At 46.4% G+C, this 22973-nt stretch overlaps 1 protein-coding gene across 1 annotated transcript in view; it reads right to left on the bottom strand.

Annotated features, from left to right (window-relative positions):
- Positions 1-6106: 6106 nt before the first annotated feature.
- Positions 6107-22973, bottom strand: part of EHHADH (enoyl-CoA hydratase and 3-hydroxyacyl CoA dehydrogenase) — a 46327-nt gene continuing 29460 nt past the window's right edge. Inside the window, exons 6-7 of the mRNA XM_075556167.1 lie at positions 16770-17111; positions 6107-8967 (exon numbers count right to left, since the gene is read on the bottom strand). Coding sequence (XP_075412282.1) covers positions 7706-8967; positions 16770-17111 — 1604 coding nt within the window. The 3' untranslated portion in view covers positions 6107-7705. The remainder of the gene's footprint in view (positions 8968-16769; positions 17112-22973) is intronic.

Consider the following 22973-nt stretch of genomic DNA (forward strand, 5'->3'; position numbering starts at 1 on the left):
TGACCCTATGAACACCAGTGTTTCCTGATGGAGAGTTTCTGAGCACGCGCGTCCCTTTCGCAAAGGCTCTAGGCCTTTGCAGCTCTCTGAAAACTCAGGGCACGGAATCCACGGCCACTCAGAGCGATCCCAGAGGACAGGGTTGAACCGCCCCATGCGAATTTCCAGGACTGTCAATCTTTACAGGAGGAGTAAGCCCCTGCTTTCTTCCTTTGAGGAGCAGCTGGTGGTTTTGAACGGTTGACCTTGAGGATCGCAGAACCACAGTGCCACCAGAACCCCCTGCCGCTTCCTAGAAAGTTGTAAGGGCATGGAATCAGATGGGCATTGCTGGACGCTATTGCTGCATAGAGGGTCGCAATGAAAGGTGTGTGTGGGGTGGGGTGGGGTGATTCAGTAGCAAGGTGACATGAACCGTGAGTGGCAGAGGGTTCCCCTGGTAACATACACAGGCAGTCTCACAGCTGGAATTCTGGTAGTCCTGCTAGTTAAGTGTTGGACTGACAGCACAAGGTCAGTGGTTCAAATCCACCAGCTGTTTTGAGGGAGGAGGGGGGTCGGCTCCTTTCTAGCCTAGGAAACCCGATATACAATCGCTAGGAGTCGGAATCAGCTTGATGGCAGCGGGTGGTTTTTGTTTGGGCTTTTTTGGCCCTCAAGATCAGGATTCATGATGAGAGGAGTCCCAGAGAAGGCTCAGTCCTCAATCCTAGCAAGTCCTCTACATCAGGGCTAGGGCTTGGACGGGGATGAAGACTTTATGAACGGGCTGGAGACATCCGGGTCAATCAATTTGATCATATCAAGTGCTCAGATGCCTCCAAACTTTGGGGTCTGAAGAAGTGGCCCATTTCCTCTCTGCTACAAGTTTATACTCCGTGGGTGGAATTCAGCCTGTTTTCCCAGGTTCAGCAGAACCGATACCTCATTTGTTTGTTGAGTTGGGCAAACAGGTCTCTAAAAGTAACACTTGTCATCAGGGTGGCAGCCCAGCCGACCAATTTGGAAATGACAATTCCACATTCCTTACTTCTTTTTAAATGTCGTCTGTGAAACAGCAGTGTTCTGATACCAGGTTGAAATAATAAGCTACCTATGGTATATCTTTTTTTAATATCCTTAAAGTGGTCATTAGATTATTGAATGCCCCACAGCTTATCCTCCCCTTTTGCTTGAAGACAATTCACAGGCTCCTGCCTTGCCAATCCACATATGCCCGCCTCAGTTCTTCTGCCTTACCTCTCTGCCACCAGAACGAAGTGGGAGTCAAGTCACCAAATAACTGGTCCAGAGGTGTGCTTGCTGAGAGACTGCCGAGGGAGGAAGGAAACGGAGCTGCCGCCGCTGGTCAACCACTGGGCAGAAGGCAGGACATAAGGGAGTGGCCCCAGGAAGGGACTGGGGTAGGAGAAAGGAGGCAGACACCAACAGTGTGAGTTCCTCAACAGAGAAACACTCTCTAGGCCACAAGAGGCCTGGTGGGGTAGTGGGCAACACAGGGAGCTGCTAACCACACGCTCGGGTTCAAACCCACTGTTAGGTAGCAGTATTGGAGCAAGGGGATGTCCCTCTTCATGGCCGGAGGACCCTACAGGAGGTTGCTGTGGAGAACCAGGCGGGCCTCAGCCAGCCAGAAAGACTACTGGGCATGCGCCAATGCAAGCCCGAACCAGGCGGGCGGTACACCTGGGTGGCCCAAAATAGACTCACGTGGACTGAATTCATTCAGTCAAGGGGGTCAGCCAATACCTTCGACCACGCCTCCCAGCTGAAGGCCTCAAATAACGGGTTGGCCTTCCGCTGGGCTGTGCCCAGGTCTCAGGCGACCGCGTGGGGTAGGGGTGCGCAGTCCCAGGAGGGTGCCCGTGTTCAGTGGCTAACACCTGAACCGCCTTCTGCCCTTGATGAAAACCCACTTGGATCACAAGCCAGGCTTTGGTGTGAATTCCTTAATCTTATGCGAAGCCGAGAACTGAGGTATTTCCCAAGGGAGAGCTAAGGGCGGGGGCGGGGGTGGGGTGGGGGTGGACGAGGTGCTGGCTGTTCCCATAAAGATGTAAAGTCTCAACCCCCAACCCCCCAAGGGGCAGTTCTACTCTGTCCTCTAGGGTCACTGTGAGTCAGAACTAACTTGATGGCAGTGACCTTGGCGTTTTGGGTTTCCCGTGATACAGAGGAGGGAGACCCTGGGGAGGTCGTGAAGACGCTGCTTGGTTGTCGGCGATGGCACACAAGTACTCACCAACATCCCTCCCCCAACCCCGCCCCACCCAAGCATTGCCCGCGAGTCCTTTTGGTCTCCCGGCAGCCCTCCAGAGAGGGTCGCACGGTCCAGGGAGTTTGCAGAAGCAGACTGCCGCCGCGTTCTCCAGCGGAGCTGCTGGTGGGTTCGAACCACTGAGCTTTGGGTTCGCAGCTGAGTGATTAGCCAGTGTGCCACCAGGGCTCCTGGTACACACTCAGCGAAGCAGAAATTCCGGAGGGCGTCTAAATGACAAGGCTGCCGTGTGGTTTCTCGGTGCCACTCACAGTCAGGCTGGTCTGAGTCACGCTGGTCCCGTGTGACCGAGCTGACCGCTGCGGAGACTCTCCCAGACTGATCTTAATGGAAGCGGACCATCAGGCCTATTGTCTGCAGTTCTGCTGCTGGGTGGGTGGGAACCAAGTGCCACCGATTTAGCCACCCAGGGCCGCTGATAAAGTAAGAGTTGATTTCTATGTCTCATAAATGACTCTGGAAAAGCAGCAGCATTGCTTCACGATGTCCCCAAGGACCCGAGCTGTCGCTGGTCCTCAAGGCCACAATCCTATGTCCTCAGGGTCCGGTCTTGGGGTGGAAACTCCACTCACGACATTGACAAGATGCTGGGCAACAAGAGGGGTGGGGCAACAGGCACCCCGGCAAAATCAAACGCACTGCCATGGGAGTGGATTCCCATGCATAGTGACCCTACGGGAGTGGGTCCAACTGGCCCTGTGGGTTTTTGAGGCTGTCAATTCTCACGGGAGCAGAAAGCCTCCTTCTCTCTCTCTCTCTCTCTCTCTCTCTCTCTCTCTCTCTCTCTCTCTCTCTCTCTCTCTCTCTCTCTCTCTCTCTCTCTCTCTCTCTCTCAGCAGATGGTGGGTTAGCACTGGTGGCCTGGCCCTTAGCAGCCCAGCTCTTAACCCGCTAAGCCACCAGGGAGCCTTAAGATGCTGGAAGGAATCCCCAAAAGTAATCAGGGGAGGAGAGGTAAAGGAAAGCACATCTGGGGTTTAAGGTCGTGTCCCAGATATTGCCAGCTGTGTCTTCCCCTTACATCCTAGATCTTATCCATTTGTCCACAACTTGGTGCACGAGAAATTGACAAATCTGTTACTTGTTCTGGGCATCCCCATCCTGCCTACAAATCGGGGATTACTCAGAAACAGGGGAACATGAGGGGAGTGCCCACAGTCACTGTCCTGATTTACAAATCAGCAGCTCGCAGGGCCTTAGCCAGCTTAGGGAACGCGAGGGCACTTAGGATTGTATTGGAGAAGATTTTGTAGCAAATGCTTGGGAATTCTCTGAAAGGTGGTGGAAGGAGCCTAAGTGCAGCGAAAGATGAGCCCCAGATAGAGAGCCTCCACTCTGCTCATGACATCTTACAAGCTGCTCCCAGGCACTCGTTCTCCCAGGTTATTTTAAGCGTGAGGAGAACAAATAAATATTGCAATTGGAATGCCTTGAAATTCTTTGGTCAAGAATTAAAAGCACGCTCTCTCTAGTGTTTCTCTTCCTCAGAGTGCTACAAAGCAACCACTAAAAGCCAGGTGATGGGTTGACTTATGCCCCCTGCCTCTCGCCCCCACAAAGAGATATGTTCAAGTTCTAACTCTGGCACCTGCCAAGGTGACCTGGTTTGAAAACCGTACCTTTGAAGACGTTACCAGATAGAATAGTATGGATCTTAATCCGGAATGACTGGCGTCCTCACATCAGAAATAGACCCAGAGGGAAGGCAATATGAAGACAGTGGACGACAGAGGACTAAATGCAGCAGGTGCAAGTCAAGCAAGGACAAGGATCTCTAGGGAGCATCCGAGGCGAGGAGGAGGCAAGGAGGCCTTCCCCACCAACAGCCTGCAGACAGACGGCGCATGGCCCATGGCCCATGGACACCCTCGTTGTACACCTGTGGGCTCCAAAGCCGAGCCTACATTTCTGTTGTCTTACGCTTCCCAGTCTGTGTTACAGTATTACAGCAGCCTTAGGAAATGAATACAAATAAGCAAGATGTAACATTGTACTGAAACATCGGGCCTTCTGGAGACAATACATGGTTAAGTGTCGAGTTGGTGCCAACTCATAGTGACCATGAGTACAACAGAACAAAACGCCGCCCAGTCCTCTGCCTCCCTCACAATGGGCGGCTTTGAGCCTTGTGTTGCAGGGCCCTTTCTCTTTCTTATTGCCCCTCTACCTTGCCAAGCAGGAACTGGGCTCTCCTGAGGACGTATCCAAAACACTGTATATACGCATGTATAAGCTGAGTTTTTCAGCAGATTTTTTATGCAGTTTTTGTGGTAGAATTAGGTGCCTTCGCTGATATTCTGGTCCGCTTATACTAGAGTATATACGGTATGTGAGGCAAAATCTTCTGTTCTTTCGGCTAAGGAGCATTCTGGCTATACTTCTTTCAAGGCAATTTGCTGGTTCCTTTGGCAGTTGTGGGACTTTCAACATCCTTCTCATCTAACTTTTGTTTGGAAGATAAAGCAGTAAGTAAGCGTCTGAGAGCACTAAATAGAGTGGAATCCAGACTCAAAATTGGTGGGGGATGTGGAGGGGCATTCCCATTTTTATGTCAATGCCAACCCCTCTGAGCACAGCCTAAACCTCGTCCTCTGGCATGCTGTGCCGCAGTTGCCCTGCTTGGAGGCTGCGTAATTGATCAGCTAATCTAGAAACGTGTGTGAGCTAGCAAGATAAGCAGATGGCACGGGCAGACCCAAGTAGAGTTGAAGATGATTCTATTCTGGCAGAGAGTTGTTTTTAAAGCACGGTCCAGAAAATGTGACTTAGATGAATCTCCTCAATAGCTACCCAGAAAGCTTAGCTAATCAAGTGCAACCTTTCATATTTCTAGGTGTCTGCTCTCAAGACAAATGTAGGATCCTGGAAATTCCAGGTCCTAGCAGAGCTGTGGAGTATGATTTGCATAAACAATTCTATCCCATCATTAATCACGGGCGTGTAGGCTCCCTCACGCTATCTCTCTGGGGCACACCTGTTCCTGCTGAAAACGAGTAAGTAGATAGCAGCAACTGCAGCTGCATGGGGACTTTACCGAGGCGAGGAACATGATTAGATCCCTCTTGAAAGCCGGGGTTTCTGGCAAATCTTCACGCGTGCTTCTAATATATAGTTCTCATCAGAATCAATTACCATTCGAATACATTTTGAAAAATGTCATTCGGAAGCTTTGGGTTGTTTTCCCCCCTTTGAGACAGTTTTAGAATTATTAGCAAGAACTGTAATTTTAGCTTTTTAAACAAGTGCATTTTCAAGGACAAGATAGGTGATCCTTTAGAAAGGCTTGTTTGATCAACTACTATAACAGACACTAAGCTCTGTCCATCAAGACAGAGTACAAGAACGACTCATATTTCTCCTGGCTATTTTCTGTGTGGAGTATTGCTCCTTAAATTTGGGGGGTCACGAAAATTTTGAGAGCAGGATGACAGAGATGGTACCTCTTTGGGAACAACACTGAGAACACAGCTTCAGCAGAGCATTTTAGGGGCGACTGGCTTGCCAACGCTAGGTAAGGACCCTGGAGCTTCAAAACTCTAGAGTAGAAAATGAGTCTGAAGAAACTGGAATAAAATCCATTCAAGGTTTGAAGAAGAAAAATTAGTGTATCTTTTTTACATCACTTTGAAAATAAGTCACGTGGAGATAATTTCTTTTACTCTTTTAGGAAGCATTCCCACTGATGTATTTAAAAACACTGACATAGGAAATTCAGCAGTTTGCATCTCAAAATATTATTCTAAATCGAACAATTCAAAGCACACGCCAGGGTTATTTATTTATTTTCAATAATGGAAAGTTCATCTTCTGCTATAGGCTGTCAAGATTTCTGTCAGACCTTTTGATCCTTGTAGTTCACAGGGGAAAATACCACAGGAATTTAGATCACGCGGAACGACAACGGTGCCAGTCCATTTATTTATTGATTGGTTGATTTAATCCTTTAGAGACACAAATCACAGGCCATACAATTCACCCATTTAAAGTATCTCAGTGGCTTTCAGAGGTTCGCAACAATCATGACAAGGATTTTAGAACATTTTCATCACCCCTCTAAGAGCCCTACACCCACTAGTGATCACACCCACCCACCTTCCTTATCAGTGGAATCATAACACATTGACCTTTGTGATCAGCTTTCTAATCATGTAGCATCATGTTTTCATGGCTCATCCAGACTGTAGCGTGTGTCTGTACTTCACTCTTTTTTTATTTTTATTAAAGAGTACTCTGTTTTTTGGATATGCCACACTTTACTACCCTTCAGCTGATATTGTTTCCATTTTGAAGTATCATGAGCAATTCTGCTATGAACATTTGTGTACTAGCTTTTTGGTTGCCTAGCCCTTAATTTTTAAGCACATGAAGTGAAATGTAAAAATTAGTCTTCTTGCTCTAAAAAAATTATAAATGGTATCTTGTGCTCTTGTTCCGGAGGTTTCCAGAATGAGCCCGTTAGAATGATGCAAGGCTTCTTGTGATCAGAAAGCTGGCATCATCGTTCCATCACATTATCATTCGGCTGGTTGTTTAGAGTCATTGGAGATCTCTTCTGATCCGAAATCAGAAACTTCATGTTTTCCGTTACATTCCCATAACCAGAAAAATGAGGATCAGGTTGTGAACCGTCCCTGGTCTTGAGGAAATTACCCACAAACATCCCTGGGCCCCTCCTGTACAAACAGAAAGTGCGGCTGGGGCTGGGCCTTGGGCAGAAGCGATGCACGCAGTGTGACTTGCCAAGCTACCTTGAGTTCCACATCCTGGCCTGAGAGTACTTGATTCCCTCACCAATTCCCAAGTCTGTGTGGATCACACTTTCAATGCTGTCCTGCCTTTGACTTTCCCACACCCCCAGGCTACGACCTCTGCCTCTCCTTGGACAACTTCCCGTGCCCACCCGCACAGAGACCCCCACTGATGCCTTTGCCAACCATCTTCACTCTACCCCTAAGATGAGGGACTAAATGTCATCACGGGCTTCCATGCTGGCCGCAGGTGGGCCCAGTGCTATTAGGTAGTGCAAGAGCTGAAAAGGTGCTCAATGAATATTTGTGGGAAAAGTGATGCGCAGGATTTCCCATCAGTGCTGTGTGTGTGTGTGTGTGCCCAGTTAGCAAGGGTCAAAAAAATGTATGACGTAGCTGTTTTTTCAGTTGTTATTTGATGGCCTATTTCTCCAGGGACTATAGGACTTGGGAATTCAGCTTATGGATAAGGCTTCTCCTTTGAAATAATGTGTATCCTAGGAAGTCCAGACCCACTCTAATGATGAGCCAGCGATCTGGAAAGGAGGTTTAGCTGGCCCAACAGTGTTCCCTCCCGTTTGATTTCCGAGCTATTTTAGTTGGTCCCTTTGGTGGGACGTGGCTGGCGATCAGTGTGCATGACCTGAGGCCAGCATGGGAGGCACCAGCGAAGGCTGGGTCACAGCCTACTGGTAGGGGGCCCTGCCAAGCTTTTCCACTCTTTCAGAGGAGGATTGCCCAAGGAGGCCAGTTTCTTCAGACAGTCGCTGGGCTCCAGCTGGGGGGTATCAGGATCCTGCCTATAGTATTTCTGCAATTTCTCCATCACGGTGGGCAAACCAACCGTGGAAGCGTAGAACATGGGGCCGCCCTTGTGCCTTGGCCACGCATAGCCGTGCAAATAGATAGTATCAATGTGCTCTGGGCTGGCAGCTATCCCTTCCCCCAAGATCCGGAAGGCTTCATTGATGAGCGAGTATAAGCAGCGCTCCAGGATCTCATCCTGACCGATGGCACGTGGTGGGATGTGATGGGTCTCTCTGTACTCTGAGAGGAACGTGGAAATCCAGGGGTCAGGTTTGCAAATCCTACCCAGTGGCTTGTCATATAGATACCAGCCCTTCCCTGACTTTTGGCCAATGCGTCCTCGTTCACAGAGCATATCAGGAATTGGGCAATATCTTCTGTTGCCTCGTTTTCGGGTGGGAGTTCCGGGAGGCAACGTAGGTCCAGTAAGACCTAGTCCTTTCCGGGATCTCCAACCTATATCGAGCCCAGAGAGATCAGATGTTCTAAAGGGGCCCATCTTAAAGCCAAACTCTTCCAGCACCCCATCTATCTCCTCTGGCTTCGCGCCTTCTTCTAGCAAGAAATATGCCTGATTGTAATAAGGAGCCAACATTCGGTTGCCGACAAATGAAAAGCAGTTCCCGACAACGACGCCTACTTTGTTCATCTTTTTGGATAAGCTCATGACAGTGGCAATGGTGGTCGGAGAGGAGTACTTGCTGGGCACCACCTCCAACAACCTCATGACATGAGCTGGGGCAAAGAAGTGGGTGCCAATGACCAGGCCAGGCCGGTTCGTGGAAGCAGCAAGCTCATCGATGTCTAGGGCTGATGTATTGGAGCACAAGAAGGTCTCTGGCTTGCATAGGGCTGACAGCTGAGCAAAGACCTGCTTCTTCAGCTTCATTTCCTCAAAGACGGCCTCAATGACTAAGTCTACATCACTAAGCTCCTTCATGGACATCGTCAGCCTGGGTTTGGGTCCTGGCCGGGAGTGACCATCCTGCTGCATTTTAGATGCCTCCTTTTCCAAGATGGAGGTTATGACCTTGTTGGCCGTTGCCAGCTGCTGCTCGTCTGGTTCCACAGCAATCACGGGGATCTTGGCCCTGGCAAGAGAGATGACGATGCCACGTCCCATCGTCCCCAAGCCTGCAGACAGGAGCGGAGAAGGGAGACAAGAATTCAGTGGTTTGTTGAACAGAAAACATTCTCCCTGGATGAGAGGCATCGCTGGGCAATGTGGCATTTAAAGAGACCGAATCAAGCAATAACGAGATTATTAGATGGTGCTACATATGGCTAGGCACCGAGTTAAACTGCTTCAGAGGCTCTAAGAAAGAAACACATACATGAACACCCCCTAAAATACACATCTACGAGAGCTAAAGAATCTCAGTAGCCCTATAGGCAGAACTGCCTTTGCACGTTTCCAAAACTGTTAACTCTTTACAGGAGCAGCAAACCAAAACTTTTCTCCCTCGGAGCGGGTGGAGGATTTAAACCACTGACCTTCTGCTTTGCAGCCCAACATGTAACCACTCCTCCCCCGGGGCCTCCAGTGACTCGGTGGCAGTGAGTTTGTGTTTATTTGTTTGTTTTTGAGAGCGAAAAGGTAAGTTCGGCAAGGTTGCAGGATACGTGCTCAACGTTTTAAAAACCACATGCATTTCAACACGCTAGCAATGGACATAGAAAGAGGAGCCTTCTGCTCCCGTGGTGATTTACAACCTCGGAAACCCCTCGGGAAGGCTCTATGTTGTCCTGGGGGGGGGGGGGAATGAGTCAGAGTTGACTCGGCAGTGACTTTGATTTGGGGTTTGGAGCAATGACCAATCTGAAAATGAAATCAAGAAAACACTTCCATTGTACAATACTGCTTGATGCAATTGAACTATGGAATGATGTGATACCTCTAAATAAGGTGACCAGATTTTAACATTGGTCAAGTGGGACACCATTGGTAAAACTCATATCCTGGCGAAATAGCCACATGGCAGCCGATAACCGTAGACCCTAGCTTGTCGTGCATTCTTTCCAAAAATCGGGACTTTTTTAAAACACCGCGGGATGCGGGAAAAATTGTTAAAAATCGGGACTGTCCCGCCCAAAGCGGGACATCTGGTCACCTTACTCTATGAGCTCCCAATAAAATGGTTTCGTGTGTGTGGGTGGGGGGGTAGGGGGTAGGGCGGGGTGGTGGTGGTAAGAAAACCAATATAAGATCTAACCCAGAAACAAAGAAACAACTTCCACTTACAATAGCATTAAAAATAATAAAATTCTTTGGAAGAAATCTAAGGTTTATACACTGAAAACTACAAAACATCATGAAGGAAATTAGAGAAGGCCTACAGAAAAAGCAAGGTCATCAGAAATTAAAATGATAAAGATGACCGAATTACTCAGAATGACCTACAGATGCAACGCAGTCCCTCTCGAAACCCTAGATGGGCTTCTGTTGTGGAAGTCGGAAAGCAAGGAGTCCAGAATCACCAGACAATCTAAAAGGAAGAACAGAGCCGTAGGGCGCCCACCTCCTGGTTTCAAAACGGAGGACTAAGCTGTAGCAGTCAAGACAGTGTGGCAGTGGCCGGAGGACGGACACATGAGGGATAGAAGTGAAAGGCCAGAAACAAACCTATCCACTTCGGGTTCAAGTGTCAAGCCCATTCCAGAGGGAAAGAACAATCCTTTCAAGGAACAATGATGAGACACCAAAGACATAAGCCGCAAAAGGGAAGCAGATATATTGAACATTATCACAATCAAAATAGATATATTGAACATCTTCTCAATAAAAAACGCCGTGCTTCAAAGGGCATTATCAAGAAAGTGGAATGGATGCAGAAACGGCATTTGATAAAATCCAGAAGCACCTTTCTTGACCCCTAAGGATCGGAATAGATGGAAAATTCCTTAATCTGATGCAGAGCAAATATGAAAAGCCAATCAAACCAACACCAAACTCACTGCCACTGAGTCAACTGCAGCTCAGAGCAACCTTATAAGACAGAAGAGATTCTGCCTCTGGACCTTAGAGGCTATACATTTTTAAGCAAGCAGAAAGCATTTCTTTTTCCCTCCTGAGGAGCATCTGGTGGATTTGAAACGCTGACTTTGATTGGCCACCCAGCCCATACATAACCCACAGTGCCACCAGGGCTCCTGAAACAGCAACAGCCAGCATGATATTTCATGAAGACAGACCAGGAGCTTCCCTTGAAATCAGAAACTAGACAAGGGGCCTGCTCTCACCACTTTCATTCAACTGGGTATTCAAAGTCCTACCCAGAGGGAAAAAAAAAGTTATGACAAAAATTTAAAAAAAAGAAAAGCTCTCCAGATTGGAAAATACATAAAATTCTGTCAATTTGCAGATGATATGATTCCCAATCCTAAAGAGTACACAAGAAAAGTTGTAGTGCCTAACAGAGGAATTTAGCAAAGTTGTAGAAGTCAACAAACAGAAATCAATTTGGCTTCTTTATTCCAGTAATGAGAAATCTAAAAGGGAAATTATGGAAACAATGTTATTTACAACAGAACTTAGAGAATAAAATGCCTAGGAATAAATCCAAGCAGATCCATGAAGGACGTACACAGTGAAAGCTATGAAACACTGCTGCAGGAGGTCAAAGATGACGTAAACAAATGGCAAGAGAGGGCAGCAGAGCAACAAAGGCCCTGAAGAATCCCAAAATGCACTTGGGTGGCAGGGTTCGGCACCTCATCATGCTCAATCAGAAAACATTCATAAAGGCCAACAGAAAGACCTGAAACTGTTTATAGGCTTTAAATACACACACACACACACACACACACACACACCAGGATAAATAATACAGAGAAGTAAGCAATGGGACCAATGATTCCGGAGGGTCATGGGAGAGGATTAAGTAGGGGAAAGAACGGATGGGGGTGGGGGTGAGGTGTTGGGAGCCAACAAATCCAGGGAGAAGGGAACAACAAGTGATCTAAAATCAATGGCAAGGAGGGCGTCGAATGCCTGGCAGCATTCAATCAAGTGCAATGTAACTGAGATGAATTACTGATATCCCTCTTGCCTCACACACCTTATTCACCTGACCTCACTCTGTGCGACTTATTTTTGTTTCAGCAAACGTAGAGAGACATGAAAGGACAGCGATTTGACAGACATAGAAAAGGTGAAGAAAAAATGGGGGTGGTGGTGCCATCAGCCATTCAAACAGGTGAGTTTTAAAAATGTTTCCAAGAATGGAATCTCAGATTTGACAAATGTATTAAGTGTAATAGAGAGACAGTACTTTGAAGATGATACGGTTGTTTTGTAAAAAAAAATTTTAATGCATAGCTTTGGGTTCCCCTGTGCGTGTGTGTGTGTCACCATGATCACGTGGAATTCATATGAGGCATGCAAAGATAGTTCAGTATTAGAAAAGCAATCAATGTTATCCACCACATCAACAAAACAAAACTCAAGAACCACAAGAGCATATCAATCCATGCAGGAAAAGCATTTGACGGCATTCCAACACCCATTCTTGGTAAAACGAACAGCTAACAAAAAAGGAATATAAGGGAGACTCCTCAACCTAATCAGGGCCTCTGTGAAATGTTTGAGCCAATGAGGGACAACCAAAACCATGTCGCTGTGAACAGGAGCAAACAAGGATGTCCCCTCTCTCCACTCCTAGTCAACACTGTGCTGGAAGCCTTAGCCAGGGTAATCAGACAATGAAAAGGAAAATAAACGCAATTAGACACAAAAAAGTAAAGTGCTTCCTCTTTGCAGATGATATGATTTTATACATTGAGAATGCCAAAGACGCCACCACAATGAAGGGGGGGGGGGGAGAAAATGTTCTAAAATGGATTTGGTAAAGATGATACAGCTCATCTTAGTACGACTGAACTGCTGAATTGTATGCTATGTGTATTATGTGCCAATAAAACTATTTTAAAGAGAGAAAAAGATAAACAAAGAAAATACCAAAGACTCAACATATCGTATGCACTCGAGTATAAGCCGAGGTTTCCAGCACATTTTTAATGCAGTTTTTGTGGTAAAATTAGGTGCCTCGGCTGATATTCGGGCCGGCTTATACTCAAGTATATACGGCAATACTGGCAGAAACAATCAAAAGATTTGGCAACATGGCAGGATAAAAAACTGACACAAAAAAAGTCGATTGGATTCTTATATATTAATGAAGATGATTCTGAAAAAGACATCAGGAAAATAATACCATTTACAAAAGCCACACAAAAGATAAAATACTTAGGATTACAACTAACCAGAGAAAAGACTCAGATAAAAAAAACGACAGATCGCTACTAAAAGAAATCAAACGCGGTCTGTATAAATGGAAGGCCTAGAAGTATGAAAATGTCAATGCTACCCAAAGCAATCTATAAGTACAACAAAATCCTGACCCAGAGCCCAACTCCATTCTTTGAAGAACTAGAAAAACTAATTACTAATGTTATGTGGAAAGATCCAGGATAAACAGTGAACTTCTTATGAAGAACACAGCAGGAGACCTCTCACTCCAAAACCTCAAAACACAGCCACAGTAGTCAAAAGAATCTGGTTCTGATTTAATGATAGGTGCACAGACCAGGGAAATACAATAGCAAACCCAGAAATAAATCCATCCATCTAAAGATAACTGATCATTGACAAAGGGCATAAATAAATAAGTAAATAAAGAAATGTTAGTCCCTCTAAACAAAAAAGTAGGCGAAGGACAAAAACAGTTCACCAAAATTGACACTGACATGGCTAGCAAGCACATGAAAAAATGCTCAAGATAACTTGCCTTCCAGGAAGTGCAAATCAACAATGAGGTATCACACTGACAACAAGAGCCCAATTAAACAAACAAACAAACAAACAGAAAACAGCAAACACTGGAGGGAGTGAGGAGAGCTTGGAACTGGTGGGTCTGTGACTATGTAGCACCACTGTGGAAAGTGATAGGGTGCCACCTAAACTAATGCAAAGGAAGCCCTGGTGGCCTAGTGGTTATGCATTGGGCTGCGAGCATCAAGGTCAGCAATTTGAAACCACTAGCAGCTCTGCAGAGAGAGACCCAGCTTTCTACTCCCATTAGGGGTTAAAATCTGGGGAACTCACAGGGCAGTGCCAGTGTGCCCTATAGGGTCACCATGAGTCAGCATTGAATGAACAAACCACCGAGGATGGAAATCACACTTGATCATGCACAATTTCTGCTGGGAACAAACCCTGAAGAACTACGAGTCACAGAGAAGCGGATGTGTGCACTCCCATCTTCACCGGCACGGGTCACGACAGCCAGGAGTCGGAAAGGACCCCAAAGCCCGTCGACAGAAGAGTGGATTACGAAGCCTTGGTGTATCTACACAGTGCAATACGACGCATCACCAAAAATCGGATGAAATCATGAAGCACCTCATTATATGGATGGAGACCCGAAGAACACGATGCTGGGTGGTTAGTCAATCACAAAGGGACAAATAGCGCGTGAGACCACAACCATCAGGTAAACACCACGTCAAAGACGTGCACACCAAAGGAACAGACTGGGAGGCTCCCTAGGGAGGGAGAGCCAAGATGGGAAAATGAAGCCCAGGATTACAAGGCTGACAGTACAGACAGTCCAAAGGAGGACGGCCATAAGAAGGGAGAGAGAACTCGGGAGGGAGGCTGGGATAGAATATGGACTGTGTGTGAGGAGAGGGTGGAATTCTTCAATGCAGAGTTGAGAGAAAGATAAAAACTGAAAACATACTTAAATACTGGTGAACGCAGTAAACTGCCCAGCCTCTAGAAAATTGTACACAGACAGGTGCATACATGTTCCTATTTCAATGAGTTTAAATTCCCACAAAGAGAACTGCGGGGCCCAAACTAAGATCAAATGAAGGTTAGGAAATTGGCCCAGAAGAGACGATTGGGGCGGAGTCGGTAGTTTCTAAGGGAAGATGTTTCTTAGGGGGAAATTTTGAGGATAAGTACAGCAGGAAAGCCACTGTTTTAGGGTTCAGATGGGTTTTAAGAGAGTGGTTTGGGACCAGAAGTGAAGGGGTGCAGGGACCAGAAAGACAAGAATGTTCTTTCCAAATGCCTAGAAATACAAGCGTGCTGGGTTATTAGAACAATGTGTTCTTGTGTTAAGGGAGTCCATCTGCTATCTTAATACTTAACATATAAATATATGGACATTGGCCTCTATCCCTTTCATTATAAATTAATATATTTACATATATACATGCCTATAGCTGAAGACAAAATGGGTGCATGAGCAAATGTAAAGAAAGTGGATGGTGCCTGGCTATCAAAAGATACAGCATCTGGGGTCTTAAAGGCTTAAAGATAAACAAGCAGCCATATAGCAGGGAAGCAAATAGGCCCACATGGAAGAAGCACACCAGCCTGTGTGATCATGAGGTGTCGATGGGAGCAGGTATCAGATATCAAAAGATCCAAGACAAACAATTATATAGATGTGAAAGAGTGGGGTTGGAGTGGAGACCCAAAGCTGTCTGTAAACGATTGGGCATCCCCCCACAGAGGGATTACAAGGAAGGGATGATTCAAACAGGGTGCATGCAGTAAAGCACCCACAAAACGCACTATTCTTCGAGTTCCTGAATGCTCCCTCCCCGCCACCACCACCATGACCCAGTTATACTTTACAAACCCAGCTCACACATCAGTACAGATAAGAGCTCTCGACACATGGAATTCACAACAGATAAAACCCTCAGGAACAGTAGTGGGAGTAGTGATATCATGAGGGTAGGGGGATGTTGGAGGTGGGCTGGGGTGGAATGGGGAGGAAGGGGGAACCATTACAAGGTTGGATATATAATATAACAGAAAGGTGGGTGAAGGGAGACAACAGACATGAAATAACAATAATAATATATAATTCATCAAGGTTTCATGAGGGTGGGGGAGAAGGAGAAAAAAAAAGAGGAGCTTACTCCAAGGGCTCAAGTAGAAAGAAATTATTGTGGAAATGTTGATGGCAATGTATGTACAAATGTGCTTAATTTGTAAGAGTCCCCCCCAATAAAATGATTAATTAAATATATGTATTTAAAAAGGGAAAAGAATGTTTTGAAAGTGATGATGGCAACAAATGTACAAATGTGCTTGACACATGGATGGATGGATGGATTGTGATAAGAGCTGTACGAGCCCCCAATAAAATGATGAAAAAGAAATAAGCATGCGAGGCTGCACCATGAGACAGAATAGGAGAATGATCGTTGTTGGGAAAGCCAGAAGGGAGAGAGGCAGACAGAGAAGAGGTAGGAGGGAGTGGAAAACATGTCTGGTCTGGCGTTAGACAGTCCTAGGGTCAGCTTCACCACACCACTCGAGGTGTTGAGAAGGCTAATTAGTTACCGTATATACTCGAGGATAAGCCGACCTGAATATCAGCCGGGACACCTAATTTGACCACAAAAACTGCATTAAAAATGTGCTGGAAAACTCGGCTTATCCACGAGTATATACGTCAGTTGGTGGTTTGAATCCCACTGACTGCACCTGGGGACCTGTTTCTGTAACAATTCAAACTCCCTGGCATGGAGTCGATGCTGACTCAGAGTCCCTGTACAGGACAGGGTGGAACTGGCCCTGTGAGTTTCTGAGACTGTGACTTGTGATGGGAGCAGAAAGCCTCATCTTTCCTCCTCCGACCGACTGGTGGTTCTGAACAGCTGACCGTATGTGCTTAGCAGCCCACTGCATAACCACTACGTCACCAGGTAGACGCAGCAGGAAAACCTGCAGAACGCAGTTCTGTTCTGCACCACACGGGGTCTCTCCAGGAGCGGAAACGGATCTGATGGCAATGGGTTGGGTGTGGGGAGGTTCGGTGAGCGAATGCGGTTAACAGCGTCTGATACACAGGGGCCCTGGGTGAATGGCAGCACTTTGCATGTGAGGATCGGGAGAACTACGACTTTCTTACCGAGAACGCCGACGGAGGCGACGGGCTTTGCCGATGCAGTTTGCCAGGATGCTCCAGAGGGAGTTGACCACTTGTTGACCATCCTCTCGGCCAGGAAAGCATATTGAAGCGCTCTCGCTTGCCCAGACTTCTGGAGATACAGAAACAGCTCCTCCTCCTTTTTGATGCCCACCTCGTACGGGTGGTGCGCGGCGATCTGGACCGCCCGCACACAGGTCTCTGGAGAAAGGCGCCCAGGGTACTGCTTGCGTACTCTCAGCAGAGCCTCCCTGAAAATGGCGTCCATGTTGGGCAGCCTCTGGACAGACCTGCTGCAGAGCCTACGGGGCTCCAGAGGTTGACCTGGAAGGTGTAAGAAAGGCAATCAGGTCTTCACACAGGGGAAAGATCAATCTATGGGAACAATAACCTGTTCAAATTCAAAGTAGATAATCTGATACCACCGCGCATCAAGGTAGTCAATGTAACAACAGTAGCAAACTCTCTGACATCTTTACAACTTGGTCCTTATAAGACAGACGTGAATAGATTCAAAGCAATTTTAAATTACCTAACTCAGCCAGAACAGTGGTATTTTTGTTTTGTTTCAAAGGCAAGGGAGTTTTAAAATACATTAAATATTAACCTGTCCATGAATTTATGGAAAATGGTTCCAGGTGAACAATATTTTAGAAGGAAAGCAATCTTAACCTCATTCCCAATAGCAACAAGGAGAAGAAGCTGCAGTGCTGGTAGAGCGACAGTCTTGCCTGCCAATGGACAAGAACCACGAGGCAGAAACAAGCCTGTACACTGGGGTCAACTGCCTTGCCCCACACGTGGCGAGGCCTTTGAATGTGGGCAAGAAGAATCTTTTCAGTAAATGGACAACTGACTAACATGCACACACAAAAAGAACCTCGCTCCATACATAGCACCACACAAGGATCCCTGGCGGTGTAGTGGGTTACGCGCGAGGCGGTTAACCGCAAGATCAGTAGCTCAAAACCACCAGCTGCTCCTCGGGAGAAAGATAAAGCTTTCTATTCCCATCAAGGGCCACAGTCCCAGAAACCCACTGGGGCAATTCTGTCATGCCTTATAGGGTTACGACGAGTCAGGATTGACTGGAGTTTGGTAGACAGCAACACACACACACAACTCACAATGGATCATAAATCTAAATTTAACATTTTAAAATAAAAACTTCTACCTTGAGGCTTCCTCACCCCACACTTCATGACCCCAATCCTGCCTTTCACTTCAGGCTAGGCCAGAGCATGTGCACAGACACAGATAAGCGCTCAGGGCACACAGAATCCAGGTCAGATAACCCCGTCAGGAACAGCAATGGGAGTAGCAATACCAGGAGGGTGCGGGGACAGTGGGGAGAGGAAGGGGGATGGCATGGGGGAAGGGAGACAGTGGTCAGTGTAAGTTATGAAAATAAAAATAATTTATAATTTTTCAAGTGGTCACGAGGATGGGAGTGGGGGAGGGAGGGTAAAAGGAGCTGATACCAAGGGCTCAACAGAATGTAGATGTTTAAAAAGTAATGATGGCAACACCTGTACAAATATGATCTTAAAAAAAACAACAGAACAAAAAATATCATGAATGAGGGGGAGTGCAGGATGGGGACCCAATGCCCATCTGTAGACAACTGGACATCCCTTGCAGAGGGAGAGTGGGGAGGATATGAGTCACTTAGGGTACAGTGTAGCAATGATGAAACACATAACTTTCCTCTAGTTCTTAAATGCTCCCCCCCCCCCACTCTCATGATCCCAATTCTACCTTACAAACCTGGTTGGACTAGAGGATGTACAGTGGTGCAGATAGGAACTGGAAACACAGGGAATCCAGGACAGATGATCCCTTCAGGACCAGTGGTGAGAGTGGTGGCACTGGGAGGGTGGGTTAGAAAGGGGGAACTGATTACAAGGATCTACATATAACCTCCTTCCTGGGGGATGGACAACAGAAAAGTGGGTGAAGGGAGATGTCGGCCGTGTAAGATATGATAAAATAATAATTTAAATAATTTATAAATTATCTAGGGTTCTTGAGGGATGGGGGAGCAGGGAGGGAGGGGGGAAAAAGAAAAATGAGGAACTGATTCCAGGAGCCCAAGCAGAAGGCAAATGTTTTGAGAATGATGAGGGCAATGAATGTATAAGTGTGCTTTACACAGTTGATGTATGTATGGATTGTGATAAGAGTTGTATGAGTCCCAATAAAATGATTTTTTTAAAAAAAGAACTAAAAACTTCTAGAAGAAAATGAGTAAATTAAAACCAATTTCATTTGGTATTCTTATATGAGTGAGTCCTGAAAGAAAACAAGAAAAAAGGGCATAAATTGGATGTTATCAAAATTGAAAAATTGTGTACATCACAGGATACCACTAAGAAAGAAAGAAAAAAAGCTGTCGACTGGCTGAAAATATTTGTGTGGTAGCCAGAGTCATCATCCACCGCCCTAACACCCAGACCCTGTGTATGCCACCTTACAAGGCAGGTGGGATGAAGCCTGCAGGCCCGGGAGAGGAAGATGATCCGGCATTATCTGCTCGGCCTCAGCCTCATCTGTAGAAGCAGGAACCCTTTTCCGGCTGTGATGAGGCCTTCAAACCTGGCAGGCGAGCGGAGCTGCAACATGAAAACTCAACACGGAGGGCTGCGACCCAGAGCCAAGGAGTGCAGCGGGCTCTCACACGAACACCAGGGCGCTGACCCTACCACTGGCAGTGCTGCTGGTGGTTCTGCTGTGATCAGAAAGGCAAGTCGTTCACATCACCAGCCTCTTCTTACAAGAAAAATGCAGCAATCCGCTTCCGAAAAGATCGGCAGCTTAGAAACACGGTGGGACACTTCTACGATGAGTTGGGGCCGACTTGGTGGTCATGGGTTTTAAAAACGAACAAGCAAACTCACTGTCATCTGGTTGATTCTGACTCATAGCAACTCTGGTGGCGAAATGGGTACAAGTTGGGCTGCATATCACAAAGTTACCAGTTCGAAACCACCCACTGCTCCAAAGGAGAAAGCCGAGGCTTATTGAAATATATACTGCAGGCCTCACTCGTGACTCTCTGATCCAACAGGTCTAGGGAGGACTGAGAATGTGCATCTCCATTAAGTTTCTGGGAGAAAGATGAAGCTTTCTACTCCTGTAAAGAGTTACAGTCTCAAAAAACCCTAAGGGACAGTTTTACTCTGTCTTATAGGGTCACTGTGAGTCAGAATTGACTTGGTGGCAGTGAGAACAATGGGTTTTAGTTTGGTTTAATCCTACTGTAAACCCAATATTGAATTCTGCTGCTGACCTCAATGAGAAGGAAACAGACTCTCCTTTACAGCCTCCCCAAAATAATAGAGCAGCTAAAAACCCTGGATTAAATCCAATAAAATTCACACCAGACTTCTGACCTATGAAACTATACGATAATATATTTTTGGTATTTAAACTGCTAAATCTATGGTAGTTTGTTATTGCAGCAATAAAAAACTAATATGATTTGAAAATCAAGTATCTTATAAAGAACGTGTATCCAGGATATATAAAGTATATCATATAACTCTTATTATGAATATGAAAAAGATAACCCAGTTACCTTGAACAGGTATGTTACATAATTTCATGTCAACTTGAATATGTAGAAAAGTGTAGGGGTGGTAATCAACCTGCCAATCAGGTCACAGCCTGATGGTGCCTCCTTATGGGTGTGGCTTTCTCCCCAAGAGGACCCTGGGAACCTCCCCACCCCCAACCCCCACTCTCTCTACCTGCACCTTCCTGATGGCCGACCATGATGGTTGCCATTGGATCCACATGACTCTGCACCCACCAATCTGTGACCTTCCTGCATTCCGCATCATTGCTTGTGACTGTGTGAGTCTTCAAAGGGACTTATGGACTTGAGTTGGACTGGGCTGGGATATTTTTTGATATACAATTACTCCTTGCTATATAAAGCTCTTTCTTTCCCAAATGAGTATCTGAGTGTCTCTGGATTTGTTTCCCTAGGCAACCTGGCCTAACACTGGGTATTTCACCAAGGAGGATATGCAAACAGCTAAAATGATGCTCAAAACCATTAGTCAGAGGCAAATTAAAATTAAAGCACAACACCTGGAGGAGACAACTGCTAAGTAATAGGCTATGATTCCCAAAGATCTTGGGTTTGGTCCTGCTCACTGTTCTACTGTCTCAGGTGCTCACTCAGTGGAAGTCAGTTGTTGGGTAAGAACTGTCCTGAAGAGAGGCTTCTATGACAAATAAAACTGAGGAAGACCTCGGCCAACAGCCAGGGAGGGATGAAGGCCCTATGTCCAACAGCCCACGCGGAACCGCATCCTACTAACACAACACTTTAGTGAGCTTGGGACCCTAGACTCCTCCCCAGTCAAGCCTTGGAAACCACAGTCCCTGCTGACTCCTTGGTCACAGCTTCAATCAGTGGCTCTATTCACAGAAACTGTAAGGGAAGAAATGTTTTGATTTGTAAGCTCTGAAGTTTGGGGATCATTTGTTATGCAGCTATGGAGCAGCCACACAGACCACTTCTTTCTCACGGTCATCAGGGAAGAACTGCCCCTCAGGGTTTCTGAGGCTGTAACTCTTTATGGGAGTAGAAAGCCACATCTTTCTCCCGAGGAACAGGTGGTTAAGAACTGCTGACCTTTTGGTTAGTAGCCCAATGCATAACCATTATGCTACCAGGGCTCTGCTTTCATGGACTCACTAGGAGGACCATGAAGAAACGGGAAGTCTTGGGCATTGCTCCCGAGAATATAACACAGTGTATCCACTTGGGCAGTTTCTTTAAAAAGGTCAGTAGACGCTTATTGTTCAACCCAGAAATTTTACTCCCAGGACCTGTCCAAGAGAGCTGAAAGCAGTCATTCACACACAAATATGCACATGGATGTTCATAGCAGCATTATTCGAAAGAGCCCCAAACTGGAACCCAAATGTCCACCAACTGACCAATGGGTAATGGACATGTGATGCATGGGCATGTTGTGTCGTCACCTCCATGCTGACCCACAGTGGTCCCATGTGTTAGAGTAGAACTGCCCCCTCTGGTTTCTGGTTTTCCGAGGCTCCAATTACCAGGTCTTCCACCTAAGCTGCCGCTCCGTGGGTTAGAACTGCCGACCTTTGGAGGAACAGCCAGGTGTTTAACCATCACGCCACAAAGGCTGCAGGACTAGCCACACAGCAGGGTGATATTCTGCAGAAACAGGAGCAAACTACTGATATATGCGGGCAAATCTTCAAAAACATTCTCACTGCTATCGAATAGATTCCGACTCATAGCGACCCTACAGGGCAGGGTCTAACAGGCCCTATGGGTTTCCAAGACTGCAACTCATTCTGGAAGCAGAAAGCCCCATCTCTCTCCCATGGAGCAGCTGGTGGTTTTGAACTGTTGACTTTGTGTGTGGCAGTCCAACTATGCCATCAGGGTGGTTTTCAAAAATATTGGGCTAAATGAAAGTAGTGAGATGCAAAAGACTGCATTCTGGATGATCTTGTTCATATTTAATGTCCAGAAGAAAGCAAATCTACAGAGGCAGAAAGATCAGTGGTTGCCTGGGACCTGGGTCAAGAGCTGGGGATGATGGCAAATAAGCATGAGGAAGTTTGGGGGGAAGTGAATATGTTTCACAAATGAACTACGGAGACGGAGGCACAGCTATGTACGGTAACTGATGCCTCAATAAAGTTGCTAAAAACAAACCGAATACCTGGGAATGAGTCCATCAAAATAGTTACAAGACTTTGAAGAGGATTATTATAGTTTTATAGGCCAGCATGAAACATAAAATAAAAAATTAATAGATACCCCACATTCCCAGATTTAATAACTTCATAGTTTAGCAGTATACATACTGTGTATGTTACATGTATGTATGTTGCATGTACTGAGAAAGAGCGAAAGCAAGAGAGTGACCCCTGGTTGGTACCATGATTAAGTACTTGGCTGCTACCTGGGAAAGGCCAGAGGAGAAAAGACCTTGCAGTCTGTTCCCAGCATGGTTACCTGCTAGGAAACCCTAGGGGCAGGTCTACTCCGCCTTACAGGGTGCTGTGAATCAGAAGAGGCTCGAGGGCACACAACAACATATACATGTATATGGACACACTCGGATATATACAAGGATCCCGATGGCACCGTGGTTTAAGCACTTGCTTGCTAACCAAAGATGGGCAGTT

This window comes from Tenrec ecaudatus, chromosome 8 (assembly GCF_050624435.1).
Source record: "Tenrec ecaudatus isolate mTenEca1 chromosome 8, mTenEca1.hap1, whole genome shotgun sequence".
Classification (NCBI taxonomy): domain Eukaryota; kingdom Metazoa; phylum Chordata; class Mammalia; order Afrosoricida; family Tenrecidae; genus Tenrec; species Tenrec ecaudatus.